At 44.9% G+C, this 19,856-nt stretch overlaps 1 protein-coding gene across 1 annotated transcript in view; it reads left to right on the forward strand.

The window, feature by feature from the left end:
• The window catches only part of itga9 (integrin, alpha 9), a 382,843-nt gene that overhangs the window by 351,259 nt on the left and 11,728 nt on the right, over positions 1-19,856 (forward strand). Inside the window, exon 27 of the mRNA XM_067981373.1 lies at positions 10,315-10,434. Coding sequence (XP_067837474.1) covers positions 10,315-10,434 — 120 coding nt within the window. The remainder of the gene's footprint in view (positions 1-10,314; positions 10,435-19,856) is intronic.

Raw genomic sequence — 19,856 nt, forward strand, 5'->3', positions numbered from 1 at the left:
TTCACGTCCTATCAATTACTTTGAAATGTAGTCACTGTTTTGTAGACAAATGTAGATCCTGTTGGCTCACAGCAGTGGAACAAACGACCAGTTCATCTGTTTTGGTGATGCTGATAGAGGGATAAATGTTGGCCAGGACACTAAGGGGAACTCCCTTGCTCTTCATCTAATAGTGCCGTGGTATCTTTTGTGTCCATCTGAACAGGCAGGCACATGGTTTAGCCATAAAACGGCACCTCTGATAGTGCAGCACTCCCTCAATACTGCACTGAAATGTCAGCCTAGATTATGTGCTTAAATCCTGGAGTTCACCCATGACGTTTAGACACAGAGGCAAGAGTCAGTGGCGTAACTACAATGGTGCATGATGTCCATTTTCACATCGTTCACCTGACGAAGGAGGAAGCCTCCGAAAGCTTGTGAATTTAAAATAAAATTGCTGGACTATAACTTGGTGTTGTAAAATTGTTTACAATGGTGCAAGTAATGCAGTTGTGCATGGGCCCATGAGGTTGTGAGGGCCTAACCCATAGGTGGTGCTATCTGAACCATTGGTGCACAGCAAGGTTGCAAGCAGCACAAAAAAATCTTCACTTCAATTTGATTTTTCTGTAGTTTTCTTTATATGAAAATCCTGATTTCTGTTTGATAATGAACAGCATCAAGTTGCATCCCTGCATCCTGTTGCTGATTCCACTGTCGATCACCATTGCATGTCGCCCAACTCCAATCGCAACCCACCCGCTGCAGGTGACGGCATCGCATCCGCATTGCCCTCCCCTGGTGGCTACGGTGGAGTGTCTCGGGATGAGCAGTGCGTTGGCCAGGGCCAGGCACACTGACAAGGAGCCCCACTCAGGCAGGAACTCTGAGCAGCAGTCATAGTTACATAGAGTTAGGATGGGGGTTATATTGGATAACCCCCAAAACTGGGCACGGGGGGTCGCAGTGCGCGATTAACCCGTGCCTGGTCGTTTCGATGCAGGCAGCACGTAACATTCGTGCTGCCTGGTGATTTCTAGGAATACTGCTGCAGCCAACCCTACCTGCACTGTTGAGTGGCTGCTCACCAGCAGGGAGCCCAGATATCACGAGTGGCTAACACCACTTAAAGGCAGCCTGCGCCTCTTAAAGGGAAGGTGCATTGTGGCTGCACGAAGTGGTGGAAGTCCATTGGGAAGTGAATCTCTGCTGCAATATAATGCAATATGGTGATGATGGGACCTCTGGAATTTTTAATGAGCAACAACTGGGCTGTTCAACGTTTGAGGGACTCTGGTATTTGCAAAATATAAGATACAGGTCCGCACGGAGTCTGAATGGAGATCAGACATCGCACATGTAAAATACAGATGCAGGTCCTGTCCCTATGTTTACCAACTGTTGTGTTCTCTTAAAACATCGAATAAAGGTTGCGTATTACTAAATCCCACAACCTCCAATCTGTACGGCAGACCCCACCAATCTGCTGATCTGAGTTTGTACCAGGCCTGGTACTCTGAAGCACTAGAGGCCTTGGTGCATGAGATGGACAGCAGACGGGGCATCCTATATCTGCTGGGGGGAGGGGGGGGGTGGCAAGAGGCCCTCCAAAAATAGGGGACGAAGTCAATGCCAGGCGCGTAGCACCACGAACATGGATGCAGAGCAGGAAGAAGTTCAATGCTTTGACACGAGTGGTCAAGATGAGTGAGGTCTACCGCCAAGTGGCATGTCCTACCAACTGCACCACTAGCCTCATCCACTGCTCCACGCACTACACCCCCCATGACCCACATACCAACAAACTCTTTCAATCAGTACTCAACTCTTCCAAACAGATGTTTCCTCTCACCCTCACACATTATAACTATTGCAAGCCGCACACCCATAACTCACAGGTCAGCTATTCAACCATGACCGCAACATCACCCAAACATTTTGCAGGACACTCACCGGCTGCAATGCCTAAAAATTGTTTTTCAATATTATAGTTTCATTTGTTCCTGCAAGCTGCATTGTCTGTGGGTACAGATAGTCTTAGCTGTTTGTAAGACATATTATACATCTTCAGCAAGAATGACATAAAACTACATCCTAACCGGTATTAGTTCAGCATTGTACATTCAAAGCAAGATCACCTTCAAGAGATAAAACTACAACAGGTATGAAGCCAAACTTGTACACATTGAAATGAGCACTTTTGTGCCTATTCTTAGTAACAGTTGTGTTGTGTCTGTTGTCATTGACAACAGCAGAGATACATTTAGTGCCTATTCTTAGTGAAAGTAGTGATGGAAAGGTTAGTTGTATGCCTGTCAGTCACAATATTAGAACTGAGGTTAATGGTGTGCCTGTTCTCAGTCAATGTGGTGGAGTACAGAAGGGTATGATAGTGTAGCAGTTATGTTACTGGACTAGTAATCCAGCTCAATTGTTAATTTTAAATCTGAGATTGATAGATTTTTGATAACCAAAGATATTAAGGGATATGGGGCTAAGGCGGGTACCTGGAGTTAGATCACAGATCAGCCACGATCTCGTTGAATAGTGGAACAGGCTCGAGAGGCTAAATGGCCTACTGCTGTTTCTATGTTCCTTCCTTCCTTCCTATAAGAGGCCTGGACTAATAATCCAAAGAACTTCAGTTCAAACCATGGCAGTTTGAGAATTTAAATTCGGTTTAAAAATCTGGTTTCAGTAAAAGTGACTGTGAAACTGTCGATTGTCCTAAAAACCTAACTGGTTCACTAAGGAGCAGAGGTTAGTGATGTCCCTTTTTTCAGTCACAGTAGTGTGATGGAACTTAGTGGTGTGCCTATCCTCATATCCACAGCAGTGGAGTGGAAGGTAGATTCTGCCTGTTTTCAGTCAAAGTAGTTGAGTAAAGGTTAGTGGTGTGCACACTGTCAACAACAGTAGTAGAATGAATGTTTGTTTTATACCTATGCTCAGTCACAGTTGTGGAGTGGACTTTTGTGCTGTGACTGTACTCAGACACAGTAATAGAGTGGAGTTTAGTGTGGTGTGCCTGTCAGTCACACTAGTAGGGCGGATTTAGTGGTGTGACACTAGTAGGGTGGAGTTTAGTGGTGCGCCTGTCAGTCACACTAGTAGGGTGGAGTTTAGTGGTGTGCCTGTCGGTCACACTATTAGAGTGGAGTTTAGTGGTGTGCGTGTCGGTCACACTAGTAGGGTGGAGTTTAGTGGTGCGCCTGTCAGTCACACTAGTAGGGTGGAGTTTAGTGGTGTGCCTGTCAGTCACACTATTAGAGTGGAGTTTAGTGGTGTGCCTGTCAGTCACACTATTCGAGTGGAGTTTAGTGGTGTGCCTGTCAGTCACACTAGTAGGTGGAGTTTAGTGGTGTGCCTGTCAGTCACACTAGTAGGTGGAGTTTAGTGGTGTGCCTGTCAGTCACACTAGTAGGGTGGAATTTAACGGTGTGCCTGTTGCCCCTCATTCAGTAGTGGCTGTTTTTAGTCACAGTAGTTGTGGTTGCTTGTGTGCCTGTCCTTGGTTACAGTCGTCGAATAAAGGCTAATGGTGTGCCTGTTGCTGGTCACAATTGGTAGAGTGAAAATTAATGGTGTGCCTGTCCTTCGTCACAGTAGTGGAGAGGAGATTAGTGGTGTGCTCATTCTAAGTCACAGGAGTGTAGTGGAGGCCTATTTTTGCACCACGCCTCTCTTGGGCCTTGTTATGCCACTGGCAAGAGTCGTACCACTGAGCCAAGCTAACATTTAAGGAACAGTCTGTGTTGCCTAGTGGGAGAATATTCACACATCATCTTTGTTGCACTGATGTCACATATAAACATTTCAATACAAGTTATATTACTGAGTCAGTGTGTTTCACAAATGGCGATAATGGTTACTAAGATTGAGCAGCTGCCTCTACTGGAACCCCCATTCCCCTTGGCCCCAAGCCAAAGCTCCCACAAGGTTCTCCCTGCCCTAGCCCTGAACCTGCGTCTTTCTCTAGCTTCTCTCCTATCTCCCCTCCTGCCCTCTCCAAGCTCGTTTTGTACACAAGATACATCTCCTGCCCACCTGACCCCATTCCCAGTAAACTGCTGACCACCCAACTTCCCTTCTTGGCTCTCATGCTAGCTGCCATTGCAAATGATTCCCTCCCTTCAAGTAATGTCCCCCTTCCTTTCAAAACCACCATCATAACCCCCTCCTCAAAAACCTCATCTCGTCTATCCTTGCAAACCACCACTCCATCTCCAACCTTCCTTTCCTCTACAAAGTTTTGAATGTGCTCTCACCTCCATGCTTATCTTTCCCACACCTCCATGTTTGAATCTCTCCAATCAGGTTTCCACCCTGCCATAGCACTGAAATGGCCCTAATCCAAGTCACATCATCCGAAAACATATGGTAAGGTTCCACATGTACATTGATGCCACCAAGCTCCACCTATCCACCATCTCTATTGCTCCATCCTGTGCTTCTGTTGTTGTGAGACTGCTTGACCCACATCCAGTCCTGATGTGACATAATTTCTTCCAGTTAAACCTTGGGAAGACTGAAGCAATAGTCTTCGGCCATTGCCACAAACTCCATACCCTTGCCACAGATTCCATCTTCTTGGTCACTGTCTCAGGTTGAACCAGACTGTTCGCAACCTCAGCATCCTATTTGATCCTGGGTTGAGCTTCTGACCCCATATCCTTTCCATCAAAAAAACTGTCTATTTCCACCTCCGTAACATATGCCTCAGCCCATCTGCTGTTGAAGCACTCATCCATTCCTCTATCATCTCCAGACTCGACTCTTCCAATGTTCTATCCTATTCCACACTAAGTCTCATTGACCCAACACTGTGCTCGTTGATCTATATTGGCTCTGAGTCCCCACAATGCCTCAAATTTAAAATTCCCGTCCTCTTGTTCAAATCCCTTCATGGCCTCGCTGCTCTCAATCTCTGTAAGCACCTCCAGACCTACAACTTTCCGAGAACTCTGCATTCCTCCGACTCTGGCCTCTTGTGCATCACCCACTCCTTTTGCCCCACCATTGGCTGCCGTGCCTTTAACATTCCCTCCCTAATCTTCTCCATCTCTCGACCCCCCTCTCCTACTTTTAAGACCTTCCTTAAAACCCATCTCTTTGACCAAGGTTTTAGTCACCCCTCCCAATAACTCCTTCTTTGGCTTGGCGTCGTTTTTGTCTGATTATAGGTGTAACTGTGAAGACTGCACTTGGCCTTGAATGCCCCTGGATAATGGATTCAGAATGCACATATACATACATGGAACATATTGCCTGTCAGATTATACACCGACAGCCACTTCAGGCATAAAACAGATCCTAAACAAATCAAACTACCCCATAATATTAACAGTAGGGCCGATTCCAACTTTCAGAAGTGGTGGAAGATGAGTAGTAGCGGATCAGTGAGAAAAGGAAAGGTGTATAACGGGCGGCCAATCTGCTTCCGACTGTTTTCTGTCACTGCTGAAAGTTAAAATCAGCCCAAGTATCTCTGAGCAAACAAAAACTTGCATTTATATAGTGCCTTCAACATCCCAAGGCGCTTCACGGGAGCATTATCAAACAAAACTTAACACCGAACCACATGGGAGATATAGGGACAGGTGACCAAAAGCTTGATGTTAAGGAGCATCTTTAAAGAGGAGAGAGAGGTAGATTTTAAGGAGCGTCTTAAAGGAGGAGAGAGAGGTAGAGAGGCGGAGAGGTTTACGGAGGGAATTGCAGAGCTTAGGTCTAGGCAGCTGAAGGCACGGCTGCCAATGGTGGAGCAATTAAAAATCAGGGATGTGCAAGAGGCAAGAATTGGAGGAGCACAGGGATCTCGGAGGGTTGTAGGGCTGGAGGACGTTGCAGAGATAGGGAGAGGCTAGGCCATGGAGGGATTTGAAAACAAGGATAAGAACTTAAATTTGAGGCATTGCCGGAACGGGAGCCAATGTAGGTCAACGAGCACAGGGGTGATGGGTGAACGGGACTTGGTGCGAGTTAGGATACGGGCAGCAGAGTTTTGGCTGAGCTCAAATTTATGGAGAGTGGAAGATAGGAGGCCGGCCAGGAGAGCATTGGAATAGTCGAGGTAACAAAGGCATGGATGAGGGTTTCAGCGGCAGATGAGCTGAGGGTAGGGGCGGAGGTGGACGATGTTATGGAGGTGAAAGTAGGGGTCTTGGTGATGGAGTGAATACGTGGTCGGAAGCTCATCTCAGGCTCAGATAGGAGTCTAAGGTTGCGAACGGTCTGGTTCAGCCTCAGACAGTGGCCAGGGAGAGGGATGGAGTCGGTGGCTAGGGAAGGGAATTTGTGGAAGGGACCGAAGGCAATGGCTTCGGTCTTCCTAATATTTAGTTGGAGGATATTTTTGCTCATCCAGTACTATATATAGGGCCGAGGTGATCATTTACAGGTCCTGGCTAGACGCGGCCCGTGGGGGGCGGTCACTCCGAATGTCTGCCTCTCTTCTGTGGCATTCTCTGCGACCGGGTGGCCCTGAAGAAGGAGCACGCGGTGTCTGCCAGTACGCTTGAGGCTTTCCGCGACCGTTGGCCACCGCAGAAACTGGAGTGCATAGTCAACACTGATAATAAAATTATTATTTGATTGGTTTTGGTGGTTGAGTAATCGGGATGACATGGGTTGCCCCAGTGTCGTCAGTGAAGGGACGCATTTGTACCGAACCTCAGCCTCCCCCTCCTTTTTTTAAGGGACTTAAACTAAATTTTAAAATGTTTTTAAAAAGCACTATATATAGGGAATGATTATAAAGCAGTAATCGAATGGAGTTTAGTTAAGGGTCACAAACTACATATCTTCGCTCCAATCATTTGACCTCATTTGATTACTGGTTTGGAGTCACTCCCAGCTATCTATTATTCCCTATTTCCTACTAACTCAGTCTGTTTGGTGTTATGTTAAATTATATGTTAGCGAGGACTGTGGGGAAAGTGCACGGAAATGTGCTTTTCATGCTTTAGCAATTTTATTACTCTCTCAATCCCTCTTCTACGCTGATTTAGTTGGGAGATGGATTGGGTGCAAGAAATCCGACCTGTTTCAGAGCTGCTGGTCATACAATCCCTTTCTGGTGATTTTTGCTGAGCTAGCAATTTGTCAGCAGTGAAGCTGGCGAGCACCAATCCCTTTGATGTTTTATATGTATCTGAATTAGCACATGTGCTGGATCAGCATCCCGGCTAAAGGGCTCAGCTGCTGTTGTTCCAGCTATTAACACACTCGTAAAATGCAGTACAGGTGATGTGATCGCAAGAGTTTGCATCCTCCCTCCCAGAACTTTTTATCGCAGGTCAAGTTGGAGCACAGTCGCCCTTCCTTGTTGCACTGATTGCAAGTTCTGCCCCATGGCTGTGCGTTCACATTGTTCTCTCTGTAAATATAGGCAGCAGGTCCAGGAAGGGACCTAGCAAGATCCTGGTTGGGCAGGTCCCTCTGCACCTCCAGCTGTCAGCCTCCCCAAGACCAGCCTACTCTTTTGAATAACTTAAATCCACAGCTGGCCATCAGACGTACTATACACACAAACTAATGCCTGTGTACAAGCTCCATGTAAATATTTTTCCAAATGGCGAGGAAGTGAGGCTGGCACAGGATCCAGCCAGATGCTGGACTAGGGTGCAGAATTGGAGCTGTTTTCAAATCCTTCCATGGCCTAGCCCCTCCCTATCTCTGTAAACCCCTCCAGCCCTACAACCCTCCGAGATCTCTGTGCTCCTCCAAATCTGGCCTCTTGCACATCCCCGATTTTCATCGCTCCATCATTGGTAGCCGTGCCTTCAACTGTCTAGGCCCTAAGCTCTAGAATTCCCTCCCAAACCTCTCCAGCTCTCTACCTGTCTCTCTTCCTTTAAGTCGTTCTTTAAAACCAAACTCTTTGCCCAAACTTTTGGTCACCTGTCCTAATATCTCTCTATGTGGCTCAGTGTCAAATTTTGCCTGATAATGCTCCTATGAAGCGCCTTGCGATGTTTTTACTACGTTAAAGGCGCTATATAAATGCAAGTTGTTGTTGTTATATTCAGCATATCCAGGAAAAAGGTATGAGAGTGAACTTGGACCACAAATCCATCACATGTCCTTTATTAGGAGTGTCTTCAGTCATTTTGATTTAAAAATTTATGTTCAAATGAGATTACAATCTGGGTCATGCATGCTGAGCATAAATGTGACTCCTAACAAATCCCCAATGTTGAGAGCTCTGTGATAATTAAGAAGTGACCTTTGCATGTGCAAGAAGCCTGTCCAAATCCTGTGTAGAGGTTAGAAGTCAGAGATGAACTGTTTCTAGCACACATCCACTCACTGGGAAAGGAGCAGCCAGAATGGAATGTTAAATTGTGTTGCTAAACAGCTTTAATAAGTGAAAGTAATTGTATCTGTATATTTTCTGAGATAGTAGCGACTATTTTTATGTCTCTCTATTTTGAAAGCTGGTTTTCTAGACGTTTAAGTCACTAAGGTGACATCAGAGAAGATTTAGTTATGAGGCGAGAATAGAGAAATTGGGGCTCCTTTATTAGAACAATGTTTGGGAGGAGACGTGATAGAAATGTTCAAAATTTTAAATCGGGAAAGACCATTTCCGTTGGTTGGTGAGTCAATAACTAGAGGCCATATGTTTAAGATCATCAACAAAAGAATGAAGGGAGAGTTTAGGAGACATTTCTTTATGATAAGAATTGTTGTAAAAACTCAACTGGTTCACTAATTTCCTTCGGGGAAGGAAACTTGCCGTTGGCCTTTTCATGACTCCAGTCCTGCACCAATGTGGTTGACTCTTAACCGCCCTCTAAAGAGGCTTAGCAAGCCATTCAATCAGGGCAACTAGGGATGGACAATAAATGCCAGACTTGCCAGAAATGCCCACATCCAAAGAATGAATAAAACATTCTTTTTTTAAAACATGAATGTCCTACCAGAATTATTGGTGGAAGCAGAATCCACAATAGCTTTTTAAAAGGGAAGTGGAGGAAGAAAAATTTAGAGAGGGTGGGGAAAGGACTGAGGAATGGGACAAAATGGCTAACTTTTTCAGAGCTAGCACAGGCACGATGGGCCAGATAGCCTCCTTCTATGCTGTAAATGATTCTGCTCTATGACTTATCATCAAAACTGTGCCAACATGGCAGCTCTGGGCATTTTATTTTCCAGACTTGCCCCTGTCACTGTATTCAAGGGATGTTATTGATGTTTTAGGAAGTTTCCCTGATTTAGAGCCTGGACTACCTTGTGTGAAAACTCTGCCATTACCTTGACTGTAGCAGTAAGTTGCCTCTGCGACAGACTATGGGCTAAATTTTTGTCTTTGCCATTCCCAATGCAGTACTCACAATGCCTAATGTGAGTTTTGGCACAGCCGTGATAATTTTCCATCCGTAAAAATTAAACAATGGAAAACTGTGGGGACCACATGTTGGAATTCCTGATGTGCAATCCTGGCACGTGAAGCTCTGCAATGTTTTCATTAAGCTTCAACTTTAAAAATCCTTGGGGGTCTGCTCTACCACACTAACAACCACCCTAATCCCCAACAGTAGACATATCCCAAATCCTGGGAGTGGGGTCACTTGCATGGCCAAGTGGGCTGCTGGCCCTTCAAGAATCCATCTGAAGCACCTGCACCGATCCAGCCTAGTAAGATGAAGCAGCCCACAGCCTCTCCAACTGAGGCTCCCCCGAGGCCCAAAGGAAAAATTGAACTTTTTGGAATCGTCTGCTCCAAAAAAAGCCATGTGGCCTCCAGACAGCTTCTCTCTCCCTGCGATCGATCACCTTGGTCTAGATAAGGCTTGGTACCTTTCAGAAGGCCTCAAAGGGAATCAACACAGCTCTCAGCTGGTGGGAGGTCCGCTGATGCCTTTTAAAGACACGAAAAGCAGCATTTCTGGGGAAGCCCAGGAACCCTCCCCCCAACATAGCCCCTTAACCTTTGCCGGGGTGGGGCGGGGTACGGGCAGGCCATAGATCAGCCCATGGTCCTCCCAACTGAAGTTTAAAGGGCAATACAAATGGGGCAGAATCCTACCGTAATCAGGTTCCGACCCAAATTCCAACCCCCCCGGGTGGAAATGGAATGGGAAAATTAAAGGAAGGGAAATGATTTGAGCTGCCAAGAAAATCTAAGGAAGTGGCACGTTGGCTTCATGGTTGACAGTTCTGAAAGCCGGCAAATAGATGTCAGACGAGAAGTACTTCTCTCAAAGATGCACTGTCAGAGTGAAGTGTCCGGAGAACCTTTTGGTACCGTGTGTGATGCCATCCTTAATGTTGGTCAGTTGGTGTTTCTGAAACCCAGTGTGTAACGCAGCTTTCCTTTTTGTCCAGGTGGTGTTTGAAGCCTTGCACAATCTGGAGCCTCGTGGTTACGTTGTGGGATGGATCATCGCCATCAGTCTTTTTGTGGGAATCCTCATTTTCCTGCTACTTGCTGTCATGCTTTGGAAGGTAAGCTGGCCTGTGATCTCTCAGAGCAGTCTTAGTTTTTCCTGCAGAAGCAGAAATTTGCCTTTGGTTTTTCTTCCAGTGAGAATAAATTATACCTGATGGATCATCCATTCAGCCGTTAAAATGCTTTGAACGTTATTAACACAAAGGGGCTGATTTTGCGACCTGGCGTTCTTAATGGAGAATGGCACGTACGGGTAGTGATGCTTGCAATTTCCAGTTGCTCCTGCCATGAGCGCCAGATTATAGAATTACTCCTGAATTTGCACAGAAGTCCAAATTGTGGGTTTGATTCTTGATACAAGTGCCTTCCTGCTGCAGCTCAATTTTCTGTCCATTCATTTAAATGGATATACCTGGGTTACTAATCTGTGCTGCCAGCAGTCGAAAGACTAAACTTGCTTTCACATCCTCAGGTCATCTCTAAGTGCTTCACAATCAATGAATTTACTTTTGAAGTGTAGTCACTGTTAAGTAGGCAAAAGTGGCAGCCAATTACTGCATAGCAAGGTCCCACATTCAGCAACTGAGATAAGTGACCATTTAACCTGTATTTGGCAGTGTTGGCCGAGGGATTAATGTTGGCCTGGGAGAGCTATTCTAATAATGCCATGGGATCTTTTACATCCAAAGAACAGGCAGGTACTGCCTCACTTTAACATCCCAAAAGCTCAGTGACAGGAGAGTGAACTCATAAATTTGTTTTGTTCTCAAGATTTGGGTGTCGCTGGCAATGCCGTGCTTAATATCCATTCCTAGTTGCCCTGAGAATGTGGTGATGGGCCTTCTCCTTGACCCACTGCAGTCCTTGTGGTGATGGTGTTAGGTAGAGATTTCTATATTTTGACCCAACGACAATGAAGGCATGGTGAAATATGCCCAAGTGTGTGACTTGGAGGAGAACTTGGAGGTGATGGTGTACCCATGACATTGCTGCTCTTGTTCTTCTGGCAGTAGAGGTCACAGGGCTGAGAGTTGCTATTGAAGTAACCTTGGTGAGTTACTGCTGTGCTGCTGTATGTAGGTCATACATTCTGCAGCCACAGTGCGCTGATGGAGAAGGTGGATATTGCTTCCAGTGGCAGGAGCGCCAATGAAGCAGACTGCTGTATCCTGGAAGGTGTGGAGCTTCCTGAGTGTTGTTGTGATATGGTCAGTCCATTTAAACTTTTGGTTAATGGTGACCCCAAAAATGTTAATGCTGAGTGTGATACCATTGAAGGTCATGGGGAGGTGATTGGGCTTATTCTAGTTGGAGGTGGCCACTGCTTACACTTACGTTGTGTGAATGTTATCTGCTACTTGTCAGCCCAGCTTGGATTTTATCTGGGTCCTGCTGTAGGCTGGCACAGGTTGCTTCATTATCAGAGAGATGGAGAGGAGCAGACCATTGCTGGGTGGCTGGTGTAGTAATTTCGAAAGCTAAAGAAATACACGCATGAGGACAAGTATATCATGAGTAATACATAACTTCACAAGCCATACGAGAAATGGATTGTGCATTAGAAATAAGGCTTGAGGAGGACAATAACACTGAACTTACTGTGCACATCACAGAATCCCAGCTGCCACGTACCTTAATGCAACTTGCACCTCCTTGCAGTCTCATTTAAAACTCATTGTGGGGATCTTCGATGGCTGTTGTAAATCATGACAGCAACCATTCATTCACTATCCTCTTATCTCAGGATATGTATAAAACATGTGAGAGTTCAAAATACTGCACTGTACTGTTTAGAATATAATTCATTTTGAGTTGACACCATTCGTTCTTTATGTTGCTGTGGCTTTGTTTTTAGGTTTCCACCACTAACACATTGTACTTCATAAACTGTTTACGGGAGTTGTTTCGGACATTTTGGAGTGGATTTAGAGAGCAGTTGCCATTTCAGTTTTTATCTGTTGTAAACTGTATAAGCTTCAAGTTGGCTTTAGTAAACACCAAACACAGAGGGTATAAACCATGCAGTGTCTGAATTCCTACTCGACAGCACACATATCTTTGTTTCAAAAGGGAGCTGCCAAATATCCCAGCTCTGTGGATCGGGCACACTTACATCAAAGCTAGAGGGACTCCATTTCTTTTTCCCCACCCAATAATGCATCAGTCAACAACAACAGCAGCAACTTGCATTTATATAGCACCTTTAACGTAGAAAAACATCCCAAGGTGCTTCACAGAAGTATAATTAGGCTAAAATGGACGCTCAGCCAAAGATGGAGCTATTAGGAGAGGTGACCAAAAACTTAATCAAAGAGATGGGCTTCACGGAGGGTCCTAAAGGAAGAGAGGAAGGTGAAGAGATTTAGGGAGGGAAATCCAGAGTGTTTAGGTCTAGACGGCTGAAGGCACGGCAGCCAATGATGGGGCGAAGGGATAATTATAGTACAGAGAGAGGGTCTCAGACCCTTCCCCCAATCCAGGGCAAGTTACATTTGTGCCCAGCAAATCTGGCTCTGTGCCTATCCACCTTTCATGTTCCCATTTAGAGCAGTAAGAAAGCAGTTGGTAGGACTTGCATAGGAGGTTAACTAGCCTAATTCAAGGGAGGTGATCACTACAAGTATCCTTCTCTGTACAGCTGCACCTTATGAAATAGAAGCAATGTGCGTTGAAAATCTATTCAGATAAGAATGACTAATACTGATTCTTAACTGTGTGCAACATCCCTCTGTTGTCTTCTTTGAAAACAGCATGGCCAAAATGACAAGACCAAGAAGTCATCACTACCCCAATCTTTGCCAAATGCCGCTAAGCACCTTTGTCACTCCCACTCAATATAAAATGCTCCTTGACCTCCTCAGCCTGCCAGGAATCAACGCCACCTCTGACTGGCCGTATACCTGTCTGTCTAACTGTGACTGTCATACTGTCTTATCTGATATGTAATAAAAATCAAGAAAAATGCAGGAGCCTAGATTTTCTGATTCAGCAGGTAGATTGGGCTTTCCCCCTCACACCCCACCTCTCTCTCTCCATGAGTACTGACCCTGTGGGGGTCAGGCTCATTTTAACTTTTCTGGAATGCCCCTGGTGGCATTCCCACTGCTGCTGGGTAGCTTGTCTCGGAGGGGTGGGAGGAAATGGGGGTTGGCCTGCTGCAGCATAGTATGGTCGATGGCCATCAGGGCTGTATGGAAAAGTGTTCAAAACTCCTACATTTGACCAATGTAGCCACTGTAGATATAAATAACTGCTGGGGGAAAATGCAGTATTTTTGCAGGTAACATGTTTGTACCTAATACTGCCTACAGTGAAATGTTTGCAATTAGCTTTACATTGCTCTTAGGACATATCTGTATCAGATCAAACAGCCCAGCACCAGCCATCATTGAAACTTCAACGCCAGAGAGCAGAGTCCGGTTTCTATCCATTGGACTGATGAAGCAACACAACATGTGTAAAATTATTGGATGATTTCACTCTGCTGCGTGTGGGACTTGTAGTTTATTTGTTTTTCCTCACTTGGGAGAGGAATGTAAGGTGTTTGCTTGATTTTTTTTGTACAGAAATTGCCTGCATTCTCATGGTGGGGAGTGGAGCTGGAATCAACAGTTGCAATCTCATCACAGTTTTCCCTCTTTAACTTATTGATTGCACTTTTAATCTCAAGTGGTTTGTGTTGCGGTTCCCATGGTTAAGGAATGCTCCGCCATGCAACACTGAGACTAATACCCTCAGGTAATTAGTATCAATGTATCTCTCGACTGTTATACAGCACCGTGTTTCTTTAGTTCTGATAACTGTGGCATCGGTCCAGGATTGTATCAATGGGAACATTTCAGCTGTACTAGTTCATTAATAGTCAACAAGTTCACTCTCAGTGCTGCCAAAACTGCTGGCCTACAGCTGATGGAAAATAAACTTCTCATTGCTTATCAGTTAAAATTCCAAAGAAAGTGGCTGGCTGTTTATATGGTTGGACAAAGGTAAATTAAAACCTGTCTTGAGAAAGGATCTTTGTCCTGTGCCTAATGACTCTCAGTGGTAAAGGAGAATTTATTTATATACACTCAACTTGCTGTAGATTTATTTTCCTGATCTCCTTATGCAGACAGTGATCTTTAATCAGAGCTTTGTTTAACATATTTGACCGCTCAGTAAAAATGTGCAGGCTTACAAGGGAGGTTTGGTGCTAATCAAGGTCATCAATCTGTACAACACTAACATAAAAAGACTCTTTCACGTTACAACGGAATAAGAACAGCTTCTTCGTTCTAGAATAAATGTTTAGTTTACATTGACAACTCCTGCCATACCAGCAAATGTTCACCTCAGGATGACTCCTCCAGAACTAATCCAGTTGCTGTAACTCAGTTCAGTGTATCAGCAGTCCACCTGGACTGGAACTCTGATTGAATTAATTCTAAATATCGTCCGAACTCTAGGCCAACCAGTGACAGACTGACACAGAGGTTAGATCCTTTCCTTATTGAACCGAAGGGATTGCTTCGGGTAGGCTGGATCAGTAACTTCTGTTTATTTATCACTGTGAAATGTTTAAACCTAACATACTTAGCTTAACTTACAAATGTGGAGGCTCACCTGATGAGAGCACATATCGGGAAATTGCAGGGCACACTGCCCATGATTCCCCGTACATTACGGAGCAGAGAATTGTGGGTTTGCGCCTATGATTTCCTTAATAGGCCACTCCTCTCCTCTCCTGAAGACTCTGATTCCTTGATGGAGCATTTCTCTCCTCTGCTGAAGGCACTGATCCCCTAATGGGATAGAGTTTTACGGCTGTCAGTCACCCTCTAGTAATCATCCGAGTGGCCATTATTCATGTGAGTCTTAACAGTGTGTTGGTGGGCTATTTGATTATGGAGGGCATCATAGCCAAGTCAAATTCCATCCTTGCCTGATGCCCATATACCCACAGTTCAAACAGGGGTCACCGGATAGCAATCAGGAGTGGAAGCCTGGGGCAATGAGGTCTTTTTGAGCTCCAATAATGCAACTCCAGCTGAGACCAACTAGCTCAGTGCAGCCTGGAGACTGAAATTGTGTCTTTCCTGTTTTGTATGGCAATGTTACTCCGCCTACTAGAGGAGCTCATTCTGTACTGAAATATGGAATCCGAGTCTTCAGAAGAGGAGAGGAGTGGCCCATTTATGAATCCGAGTCCTCAAGAGATGAGAGGAGTGGCCCATCAAGGAATCAGATTCTTCAGGAGAGAAGAGGAGTGGCCCATCAAGGAATCCGAATCTTCAGAAGAGGAGAGGAGTGGCCCATCAAGGAATCAGATTCTTCAGGAGAGAAGAGGAGTGGCCCATCAAGGAATCTGATTCTTCAGGAGAGGAGTGGCCCATCAAGGAATCTGAGTCTTCAGGAGAGGAGTGGCCCATCAAGGAATCTGAGTCTTCAGAAGAGGAGAGGAGTGGCCCATCAAGGAATCTGATTCTTCAGGAGAGGAGAAGTGGCCCATCAAGGAATCCGAGTCTTCAGGAGAGGAGTGGCCCATCAAGGAATCTGATTCTTCAGAAGAGGAGAGGAGTGGCCCATCAAGGAATCTGATTCTTCAGAAAAGGAGAGGAGTGGCCCATCAAGGAATCTGAGTCTTCGCAAGAGGAGAGGAGTGGCCCATCAAGGAACCTGAGTCTTCAGGAGAGGAGAGGAGTGGCCCATCAAGGAATCCGAGTCTTCGTGGGAGGAAAGGAGTGGCCCAACAAAGAATCAGTTCCTTCAGGAGAGGCAGGGAGTATAGAGCATAGGTAATAAGGAACAAAATAGTTAATGTGTATTGTAATAGGTTATTACTTGATGAATAGATGTCACTTTAAAAGGTTGGTTTAGCACTTGAGTCAGACACAAACCTCCATGACAGGATAATGGTGATAAACAATGGAACAGCATGAGATGACTCACTCAGTCAATACTCAATCAGCCCTACTACTCTGGGTAGCCATGTTCAGCTACGAAATGGAGTATGGGTTCTGAAAACAAAGTTTCTATTCCCAGGCAGATGCCCCCAGCTTATGTAAAGATGACTGTCCTCAAAAGAAACTCTATATAAACACGTCAGACTTCAGTTAAATAATGGAGTGGGGTGATTACTGATAACACTGAGGTGATACAATGTTTGACATTCATTATTATTGTATGCGGCATTTCACACAAAGAGAGGTGAAAACCTCAAGGGCTGGCCATCAATATGGGAGGTCTTAATACACGCTGGGACGCATTGCTGTCAACAGTGGGAAAACTTATAATTCCCACAATTCACAAAATAGTTAAAAAGCCCACCAGGTATAAGGGAGAAACGTGGCCTACAATGGATCCAGTGGTATTGGCTGCATACAAGAGAGTCTTAGGACATCCATGTCCAATCTGTACCTTGTCACTATCTGAGTGAGTGCTCATATGGGTGATGAGTGACGCTGGAGCAAGCATGAAGAAATGAGAGAATCAGAGATGTTGCTGCTGATTTCTCTTCTCCAGCTCCAGGGCTATAAGGATGAATAATTTAGAGGAGATTCTTGTGCCCCATCCCAGGTAAAGGACATGGATCAAGGCCGCTTGGAATTACCAAACTGGAAAAACGTAATAAGCATGGCCACTCAGCCTTTTAAAGGTTTCTTCATGTTGAGGTACACTGCAGAACAGACTCTGGGATAATGAATTACTGTGGGAATGTTTAAAGGGCTAGTTTTTGTAGATATTATAAAGTAACATTTTTGTTGAATTGATAGAAATCAAAATCAAGCATTGCACAATAAGAACGATATTTGTGACATAACCTCTAGTCTTTTTAAATGACTTTGCAGCTTGCTGTGGAGTGTAGGAGACCGTATGGGAATTCAAACACCATAGGCTAGTTCGATTATAATTTGCAGGTCACATTACTGGTGCACATGTTCACTGTGCACAATTTTTATGTATTTTAATGTAAGTTTAGCATATGGAGTGTTTCATTACAATGCATTGTAGCACATGAATGTGATAAGTTTTTTAAAAAAGTGAAGAAATTTAAGAATTAATTTAACCCTTGCTGTGCAAATATTGGTTGTACTGTTTGCCTATTTAACAACTACAATTCAAAAGTCATATACTGGATGTGAAGCGCTTTGAGGCTTCCTAAGGACATACTAATATATAACTATTGGTTCTTCCTTATTTTTATGTATAGGAACAGCTATTATAATATGCACTCTGTGAATAGGATCTATAGAAATAAATGATAATGTGCAAATTATCATTGATATTTTACTCTGGAAAAAAAGATAGTTATGGAGTCACACAACATAAGAATTGTTGGACGAGAAAAGACCAAGGTTCATCTAGTTCGTCTTCTACCATCCTGGTAGTCACGTGATACATTTATGAATGAACATTATTCTGTGAATTAACTTAAGAGACTGACTATAATTGTGTCGACTAGAGTCCTTGCATGGTTAAAAGCAAATCATTTTAAATGTAACTGGAATCTCCAGGGTACCTGTATTAAACGGATACTATTACCTTGGTGGGAAGTTTTTGGGCAGGTTCAGCTCTGGACCAGCCTGTCCCAGAAGTGAAAACGTGCTTGCCAACTACACATGATGCTGGATCTGCCATGGCTCAGACTCTTCAATATTTTTGTATTGAGAAAAAAAAGAGCCCCAATTGTTCCATCATTCCATTGACTCTTAATTTGTCCTCTGGCATGGAATTTGTCCTGCCACAGTCAGAAGCAGACTGTATCCAGGTCTATGCCAGTGTTTTGCCAGTTTCTACCCTGCTGGTGCTGCTGATTCATGGGTTTTTATTGGCCTTTTCTTTGCCCCTTCCAACCTCTCCTCCAACAACAATTGCGAGGAGCTCATGGACTTCTTTGTCATTAAGATTGAGATCATCCGTTCAGCTGCCTCTGTTGCTTCTCCCTCTTCCCATTCCCACCAAGCCAAACCAACTGCCAAGCTTTCCCCTATCATAGTCCTGAACCTTTGCCTTTCTCTAAGTTCTCTCCTATGTCTCTTCATGCCCTTTCCGAGCTCACCTGGTCTATGGTACTCACCTCCTGCTCCCTTGATTGTATTCCCACTAAACTGCTGACCACCCAACTTCCCTTCATGGCCCCCATGCTAGCTGACATTGTGATTCCCTCTCCTCATGTACTGTACTCCTCCCTTTCAAAACTGCCATCATCACACGCCTCCTCAGAAAAAAAAACCCCTCTGTCCTTACAATCTACCACGCCATCTCCGACCTCCCTTTCCTCTACAAAGTACTTGAACATGTTGCCGCCTCCCACATCCATGCCCGTCTTTCCAATCAGGTTTCCATCCCTGCCAAATCATCAAAATGGCCCTAACCAAAGTCATAAATGACATCCTCTGTGACTGTGACCATGGTGCACTATTACTCATCATCCTCTGTGACTGACCATGGTGCACTATTACTCATCATCCTCTGTGACTGACCATGGTGCACTATTACTCATCATCCTCTGTGACTGACCATGGTGCACTATTACTCATCATCCTCTGTGACTGACCATGGTGCACTATTACTCATCATCCTCTGTGACTGACCATGGTGCACTATTACTCATCATCCTCTGTGACTGTGACCATGGTGCACTATTACTCATCATCCTCTGTGACTGACCATGGTGCACTATTACTCATCATCCTCTGTGACTGACCATGGTGCACTATTACTCATCATCCTCTGTGACTGACCATGGTGCACTATTACTCATCATCCTCTGTGACTGACCATGGTGCACTATTACTCATCATCCTCTGTGACTGACCATGGTGCACTATTACTCATCATCCTCTGTGACTGACCATGGTGCACTATTACTCATCATCCTCTGTGACTGACCATGGTGCACTATTACTCATCATCCTCTGTGACTGACCATGGTGCACTATTACTCATCATCCTCTGTGACTGACCATGGTGCACTATTACTCATCACCCTCTTGACCTCTCTGCAGCCTCTGACATGATCCATCACTCCTTCCTCCTCCAATACCTCTCCTCCATTGTCCAGCTCTGTGGGACTGGACTCACTTGGTTCCACTATTACCGATCCGATCTCCTGCAATGCCATCTCTTCCCGCTCCCACAGCATTACCAAGAATCTATCCTTGGTCCCCTCCTTTTCCTTATGTGTATGCTGCCCCTTCATGACATCATTCACAGATATAGGGTCATCTTCACATGTATGCTGACGACACCCAACTCTACCTCTCTACCACCTCTTTCTGTCCTTCCATTCCATCTATGTTGTCAAACTGCTTGTCCCAAATCCAGTCTTGGATGAGCCACAATTTCCTCCGGCTAAACAGTGGAAAGACCAAAGCCATTATCTTCAGTCCCTGCCACAAATTCTGTACGCGTGCCACTGATTCCACCTTCTTCCCCAGCCATTGTCTCAGACTGAACCAGACTATTTGCAACCTCAGCATCCTATTTGAGCTGAGCT

Source organism: Heptranchias perlo, chromosome 3 (assembly GCF_035084215.1).
Source record: "Heptranchias perlo isolate sHepPer1 chromosome 3, sHepPer1.hap1, whole genome shotgun sequence".
NCBI lineage: Eukaryota > Metazoa > Chordata > Chondrichthyes > Hexanchiformes > Hexanchidae > Heptranchias > Heptranchias perlo.